At 42.9% G+C, this 8613-nt stretch overlaps 1 protein-coding gene across 1 annotated transcript in view; it reads right to left on the bottom strand.

Moving 5' to 3' along the window:
• The window catches only part of trim37 (tripartite motif containing 37), a gene marked incomplete at its 5' end in the record, with an annotated part of 32443 nt that overhangs the window by 7548 nt on the left and 16282 nt on the right, over positions 1–8613 (bottom strand). Inside the window, 5 exon segments of the mRNA XM_014026256.1 lie at positions 6290–6372; positions 6472–6605; positions 7746–7934; positions 8011–8125; positions 8218–8397. Of these exon segments, the coding sequence (XP_013881710.1) occupies positions 6290–6372; positions 6472–6605; positions 7746–7934; positions 8011–8125; positions 8218–8397 (701 nt within the window).

Raw genomic sequence — 8613 nt, 5'->3', positions numbered from 1 at the left:
TTTTCTTTAATAAACAAAATAATAATGTCCTTCATGTTTTTGATTTATATTATCTTTTTAACTACAAGTTATTATCATTTTATAAATCAAAGTTGTCTAATGAATTAATCTTTTGCATTATTCTTCAGAAAAAGAAAGAGCACAACATAAGAAATTGGTGGAAATATCCCTTTACCTGTTTTACACAAATGTCTGTTTAATCAACTATTGTCTTATAGTAAAGTGATTGTTTCCTTTTATTACTCCATCTAACTAAAGTTGATTGTTGAGTTTATGACTTCACTGAGTTATATTTTGAAATATGCTTACAGAAATATTTGTGTTTTAATCTGGGCTGTTCTGGTTCTAATTTGATAAGATAACTGATAAAAATTAAACCTGTACTAATTCTCTTTTCCTCCTTTCTTAATCTAAACTTGCCATAAGCTAAAGAGCCTGTAAGCTAAGTTTAATAACATCTAAAGACTGGTTTACTGTTTTGTTCATTCTGAGTGCCACAGTTTCAGTTGTTACTTTGAACGTCTGTTTCTCTCTCTTTCATTGGAGAGGTATTTATCTTTCATGAAAAAGAACCAGTTTTTCCTCATTAAATTGAGAAATATGTACACCGACGGTGGACGTCTCTTACAAAAATTACATAGCAAGAAAAATTTGTTTTTAGATCTAATATTTTAAACTTGTTTTACCTTAAACCATTGTTTATTTTTTTAGTATTTAAACAGAACTACTACACTGCAGCATCTTAAACAGTGCAGTAAAATACTTGAGTGGTCCTGTATTAGCGGGACGAACAAGGCGCTCAGGCAGTGACTCATCTTCGCTCAAACACACCGAGGAGCTGCTTCAGGCCCGACGTTAAGTRGCGTCGCTATTTTCTGCTCGTGCAGCGGTACAGAACAAACAGAAGCTGAAATCTGTGGAGTGGCAGCTGATGCTTCTGTTTGCTTCAAACAGACAGAACGGAGATGCAACGTCCGAGCTTCAGCCTCTCAAACTGATCTGGATTCATCAGGCCTTGCAACTTCGTTTTTAGAACTATAAATAAAAAAGAATCTGTGTTTTTGTTTAATTAAAAAACACTGATTAGGTGAACTCGAATGCCGTTTGTGTGCAAATCATGACTAAAAAAGGGAAATTAGCAAAATGATTAAGATGAGGAGCTCTTTTTTTAAATAGCTGCACTAGAAAATAAATACAAAGCATGTCAAACTAAAGGCACACGGGCCAAATGTGGCCCACTACAGCATTTATGTGGCCTGTAAGAGYTGCATTATTGTCTTAAAAAAGCTGCTTTAAACTCAGCATTGATCATAAACTACATCTCCCATAATGCATGCTGATTATTTTATCTGTATGATGGCGTCCCATCATTAGGTGGAGGTTCTCAGGCTTTAACAGTAGCTGTAACAAGTTTCTCCAGCTACTTCTGCTGCAGTCCAGTTGTACTAAGTGGGAATTTACCACTTACAAGTTGTGATTTTAAACTGGCACACCCCTCCAGTGGGAATTCCCTTTCAGAAAGTGGGAGAGTTCAGAACAAGTTCAAAACAGCAGCAACTCCTTACAACTCAGCTGTGAGTAAAACTCTCACTTTTACTTTTAATAGTATTTGTTTAATTTCATTTAGTCAGTCATACACGTAGGACCTTTTGGTGTTTATAAGAGGACATGTCAAAACGTTGTTTCTATGCAGGAAATACCATGGAGAGCTCAGTTATTGTTCGTTAGAGGTGCTCAGAGATGTGATGTTTTGTTTTTGTCAAGCTTAAATGCAAAATATCGAAGTTAATTACAACTGGTCCTTGATTATGGTTATTGGGGATGGATATAAAACCCATATGAGCGGAGGCCTCCTAAGTGGGCCAATTGCTCTCCCCAAAAAGACACTGGTCTTTATTCAAACCTTCTCGTTCCTCAGATGAAGGACACAAGCTTAGAAACACTCAGTGTTCTGGGCTTCTCAGGATCCATAAAGGGTTCCTCGAGAATTCTTTTCCTTTGACTACTCAGAGCCAGGCAGTGGCCTAAGTAGTGCAAAGAGGTCTCTAATTCAATGCCACAGGCATCACACAGACCATTGTCATGAAGTCCCATCACCATTTTGTGGCGGTTGAGCAGATTGTGCCCAGTTAGGACTCCAACCAGTGTACTTAAGAGTTTTCCTTGACAGGGAGATGAGAGCTTTCCCAAACCTTAAGATTTGGGCCGTTAATCAGTTCTTGTGCCTGTCTACAGTCCGTCAGCTCCCTCCAGCGGATTGAGTGTTGATGTAAGTGTGGCCCTCAGAGAGCTCTAATAGCAGCTTGGCTATCTGTTAGGATGAATATTTCCTTCTGTGTACACTGAAGGTCTTTGAGAGATGCCACACACTGGTGGATTGCATATATCTCAYCTTGAGATACAGTTGAAAAACAACTTAGTTGGTATTTATGCTCTCTCTCACTACGGTTGTGCAAAATCAGCAGCCTTGCACCTACTGACCCCTTCAGATGGGATCCATCTGTAAAAGAGTAGAAATGATTGGGAGACATGTCTGTCGTAGAGAGGTTAATCCAGACAGACCTGTCTCCTATCTCTGTCTTAAAACTTGGCTCAAAATTGTATTTTTTGACCATTCTGTCTGTAGTTACTGGAACAACAGCAACTGCCCAGTCCCAGATTCTAGTGTGCTGTGAGTCAGATAGGTTTTTCCACCTACCAGACTGGTGTAGCCTTACTGCACTGGATGCGGCTTCCCCTAAGATATGTAAATCCAGTGGAGCCAGGTCCAGTAGGACTTCCATGGCTGCCGTGGGTGTTGCTCTGATAGAAACTGTGATGCTCAGGCAGGCCATTTGTTGCACATGGGTGAGCATTTCTCTTGCCATCCCAACTTGGACTCGAACCCACTACACTAAAGCAGCACAGCATAGCATGGGGCTGACTATGGCCGTGTAGATCCATCTAATAACCTTTGGGGTAGCACCCCAACGACTACCTGAAATTCTACGGCACTGGTGTAGGCAGATTGCTGACTTCTTACACTTTTCATTTAAATGTCTTTTCCAGTTAAGCTTCCTGTCTAGATAGACACCCAAGAATTTAACTGACTCTGACAGGGAGAGTTCTACACCCTCCAACTTTGGAGGTGAGTAACCTTTCCCGGACTTCTTTTGAGTGAAAAGAACCAATTCTGTCTTGTTCGGGTTGACAGAAAGTTCCTGCTCCTGGCACCATCTGGATAATATGTTTAGTCCCCTCTGCATTAGGTTACATACAGTACCCAGGCAGAATCGTTCTATAAGTATGACCAAGTCATCTGCATACCCTTGTGTGTGGAGTCTAGATCCATTCAACTCATTTAGCAAGCTGTCGACAACCAGGAGCCAACACAGGGGTGAGACGGTTATCGAACAGTCCCCCAGAGTTTAAGATACTTTCTTTGTCCGAAGCATGAAAATGAGCCAATTTGTTGTTGTCTCATCCACATCTTTGCTGGCAAGTGCTCTTTTTATAGCTTCTACGGGAACATTGTCAAATGCCCCCTGTATGTCCAAAAAGCAGCCAAGTGCATATTGTCCACATGCCAGGATGTGTTCCATTATCAAAACAACATCATGTAAGGCTATTTCTGTAGAAAGACCTGCCTGATATGCATGTTGTTTAGGATTTAAAGGTGATAGCATTAAGACACCATCCCTTACATGTTGACCTATTAACCTCTCCATTCCCTTCAGCAAGAAAGATGTTAAGCTGATGGGTCTGAAAGATTTAGCTTTGAATGGGTCAAACATATTAATTGCCCATTTTACTTTTCCTTTAGTAATTATACTTGCAGCTCTGTTCCAGTTGTCCTCTGTTGGATTTGAGTTAGCAACTGTGACAGGCTGTTCAGTCTCTTCTGCCCCAGGAAAGTGTACCTGGAGGAGATGCTGAAGCACACTTGTCTGTCTGACTGTCGATCCTTCCGGTGGAATAATGAAGGATAGACAGTTGACTGGATCCTTCCTGAGAAGTTTGTAAAGCTTAGAAGAGGCACTAGGCCCTTTAACATCTTCACAAAACTTGGTCCAAGGAAGTCTCTTACATTCCCTTAAAACACTTTTATAGTGATTACGGGACTGTACATACTATTCCCACCTGGTTTTACTTGGTTGGGATCTGTATCTTCGCCATTTACATCTTACTGCCTTGCGGAGSCCAAACAACTCTGGAGTCCACCAGGCCGGCTGCTTTGATGGCCTCCAGACTTTCTCTGGACAGGCAGACTTATAAGCAGTTTGCACAGCATCAGTCATGCTTGTGACCTCTGTCTCAATGTCTTGCACAGTTTTGATCCTGGCAATTCTTCCACCCATCAACTGGGATAAACTGCTGATAAACAGATTCCAGTCAGTGTTTTTTGGGTTTCTGTAAGTGACTGGGTATGGTTTCCCCATCTTCAGCTTAAACTGAATTTGTCAATGGTCTTACCTGGTTTCATCTGGGGATACTTCCCAGTCATATACTTTGTTTACCAGGTCCATAGACTCCTCCATATTAACAGTTTTGAAGGTAGGTACATTGCCCTGATTAAAGACTAGCAGGTCTTCTGTCAGCAAGTATTCTAACAGAGATCTGCCTCTAGGGTTAATATCAGAGCTCCCCCAGCACACATGATGGGAATTGGCATCACAACCAATGAGTACTGGCAGGCCCCTTTCTTTAGCATAATCGCCTGTTGCCACTAGGGCTGCCACAAACGATTATTTTAATAATTGATTAATCACCGATTATTTTTTCGATTAGTCAACTAATCAGATCATACATTAATTGAATATAAAACATAGAGCTTATCATGCCAGAATGCAGCTGCTAATGCATAACCATCGTTAGATTTAAGCTATATGCTAACTAAAAATAATTGCTGTGGAAGGTAAGTTCTGCTCTGCAGATATTACACAGGTTTCTCTTTCATTTTCTTAAAATGATCCCACACTTTTCAGCTCCATTGCCAGGTAGCCATGATACCWGAGCCTGTCTGTATGTCTTGTGACGTCCACGGCCTACCCCAGTTACCACTACTGTGCATGTGTGTCAAGGACAGAAAGGCAGATGTGGCAGTGGAAGGTGTCAAAGCAGTTTGGAGAGAAAAACAAAGTAAAGAACAACAACAACAAAAAAAGAAAACGATTAATCGATTATTAAATTAGTCATCGATTATTTTAATAATCAATTAGTCGTCGATTAATCGTAGCAGCCCTAGTTGCCACACCCTCCTGGGATGGAGGTGGCTGCTGTGAATCAAACGGCAAATAAACAGAGGCTGCAATGATCGGTCTGGATTCGCCATTTGCCTGAATGTCCAACTGCACTGCTACAGCATCACCTGTTGTTAGGTGGGGCAGTGCAGTGAATCTTACACCTCTTGTCAGGACTACTGCTGCTCTGGGTCTGAGGCTGCTCACATCATATAGAAATGTGCCCCCAAGGAATCCCAGGCCTCGTACCATAGACTTAAATATCCAAGGTTCCTGGATCAAGGCTATGCCTGTATGCATCCTACTAAGGCAGGTACACAACAGTATACTTGCATCTTTACAATGATGTAAGTTGCTCTGTATAAATTCCATCATCCCTAAAACTACAGAGATTAGGACCCTTTTCTCCATCAGAGGACACCAACATCATGTCGGTGTCCTCATCACCTGGAGACCCCAGCACTTGTGAGGCTCCGACCACTCCCCGCTGGGGTGCAGTCAAGGGGCTACTCGCACTGGGTACTCCCTATAGGCAAAGCGACAGCAGTGGCAGAGGCCATAGGACCACCTGCAGCATCCATGCCCAATGTGCCGCAGGCTGGGTCCCCGGAGGTTTTAGAACCCCCTTCTGCTGGGTACTGGGGGCCGGTCCCTTGTCCGCTCAATTTAAAAGTCTTGTCAACTTGCCATCCACCGGAGGTAGACGGCTGACGAGTGTTGACGGTACCCGGGTTTTACATCAGAGTTTTCCTTCTCTTAGGTGGGTTGCCTGTCAAGGCTATCAAGCCCCACCTGCCCGGCTGCTTTTGGTTCGCAGTACCCTATTCACTTTTCAGCTTATTCAGGAACACCCCTATACACCAGGAACAGGGATCCCCGATCCACCACCTGGGGGACACACCTCTACACTGTGCAGCCTCAGCACAAGGACAGGTGGTCCTTAGAGGGCCATCATAATGCTCATGTGACCCTCAGTGAAAATAAGTTTGACACCCCTGTTCTGCAAAAGGCAGCTTTGTTATAAACCTTGAACTGAACAAAAAACACGGAAGGAAAAATAAAATAACCACCTGTAGCTCCAACAAGATCATCAGAAATTTCTCCTTCTTCTGCCTCCAGGTTCCCGATGAAATCCACATCTTTTTCTCCTGACCTGGACAAGGTTCATATATTTAATTCACCCAGGATGAGGATAACACCACAGATTCTGGACTGTCCAGAACGTGGGACACAAAGAGGAAGTTCTGCTCACATGGTTTCCTCGTCAATGTCGTTCTCTTCTGTGTTGCTGGTGGCAGTGGAGCTCCCCGAGGTGCTGCTGCCATCCAGGGGGTTCACCTCCTCCTCCGTCAAACAGTCCACCTCCAGGTCTCCATCTGACAACTCCTGAACAAACGGACGGATTTTATGAAACGTTGTACACATTCCTTTGAGAACTCATCCTGTCTAATGGACTGGCTAATCCTCCCAACATTATTTAATCACAACCTTTAATCAGGGATGTTCTGTAGCTCAGCAGAACCCAGCTTTAATACAACCCACATGGACACAAAGGGTGGTACAGCACTCCCTGTTGGTTGGAAGAGGATATGTATGCCCAAAATCTACAAAAGTACATAAAGGATGTGATTCTGATGAGAATGGCAGACCAGCAGCATGCCTCTGGAATGTAGGAGGATTACACCTGGGTGAAGCTTCAGACGGTGAGAGGTGAGAAAGTCACAAAATTCTGAACACTTGTTTTTTTTCCCTGACACTTCAGAGATGAAGTAAAGACTGTAAAGCAGCAAGAAGAAAAATTCAAGGGCTGCTTGTCCCAAAACAATTATGATTATCTTTTCGGAACCCAGCTGCTGGCCTTCGGGTGGCATGTAATCTAACTCCCCCAGGGGGATACGTCAACAAGGGCTTGATTTCCCTCCCTTCTTCCCGTATCATCTGTGTGGGAGGCCCAGTCTGTGAGGAGGAAGGGGAATCTCTGAATTCTAGAACTGAGCATGAGACGATATGATCTGCTCTCTGGACTCTGGAGGGTCTCGGATTGGTTCCAGCACAGAAAATTATCCTTAAAAATCACTGGCTCCACTAAATCCTCATGTGTTTGACCCTAAAGGAGACCATAAAGGAGATCAGATTGACCTGAGCTGGGTTCATTTGACTGAGATGCTGTGTTGTATTGAGTTTAATTCCCTTTTCATTAACAAATTTGAATATAAAAGAAACAAGGCTAGAAGCTGGGTGAGAAATACAAACACAACAAGAAGAAGAAGATGATGCCCTAAAATGCTGTTTCTATAAGGACAAAGATAAAACCTTTTGTTTTCACAAAAACTGTTTTTGTTTTACATTCATGTTCATTAGTGAAATCGTTCTAATACATCTAAAACTGAATAAATAAATAAATAAATAAATAAATTCTAAAAGTGAATTTTTTTAAACGCAACACCTTCAACTTAACATGAAGACGAGAGATATGAAACGTGCAAACTTCAGTCTTAGTGGTTTTTTTTTTTTCCAAACTCTTACATTTGAGTCATCGTGCCGAGTCCTCTCTTCTTCTTCGCCTTTCTTAGAGTTGCTCAAAGTCATCTGTGGGTCGTCGTCACTTTTCACGGAGCGGGGGTCTCTGTCGGAAGTGGTGCCTACGGCTGGCCTGAGGTCGGGGGGTGAGGAGCTGCGGGACGTCTGGCGGCGGAACAGCTCGATGGCCAGCCTCTGAAATGAAACGAATAAATCTAAACGACAGATCCAAAGGTCACGTCAGGGCAAGCGTCGATCATCCACAATGTACCTCTTTGAGGTTGTTGATCTGCTGGATGTAGCCGCTCTGAGCCGACTCCAGCTGGCTGATGTACCAGTACTGATCCCTGCACTTCTGGAAGAACGTAGGAGAGCGGACCTGGTACCTACACAGTGCACACAAATCATTCGACTCCGTTACACAAAATAAGCTAAACTCATTAGCTGATGGATGTGAGAACGATGGTTTGGAACTGACCGAAGAACCAGCGTGTCCGTCTGCATGTTCAGGTAGCCCTCGCTGGCCAGCAGGTCCAGTCTGAAGAACCGATTGTAGCCCCAACATTCACCCACCTCAAAGTCTGAAGCAAACTCCCGGATAATGTTCTTGGTTGGATCGCTGGAGGCCTGATGGACCATCTCAACACGGTATTCGTACCTGAACGGGTCAAGTTGCATCGTGTTTGATGTGGTTTATTTTCAGACTTACCGTATTTATTCGTGTATAATATGATCTCATGTATAATACGACCCCCCTTTTGAACTTAAAAAGCATAAAAAATTTAATCCTCAAACTACCTCCAATTTCATACAGACTTGAAGATTTTTCATCCTTTGCAGTCTTTATACATATCAGTAAAATGATCATTGGACT

The sequence above is a fragment of the Austrofundulus limnaeus genome, unplaced genomic scaffold (genome assembly GCF_001266775.1).
Source record: "Austrofundulus limnaeus strain Quisiro unplaced genomic scaffold, Austrofundulus_limnaeus-1.0 Scaffold538, whole genome shotgun sequence".
Classification (NCBI taxonomy): domain Eukaryota; kingdom Metazoa; phylum Chordata; class Actinopteri; order Cyprinodontiformes; family Rivulidae; genus Austrofundulus; species Austrofundulus limnaeus.
This window is presented reverse-complemented; position numbering and strand designations above follow the sequence as displayed.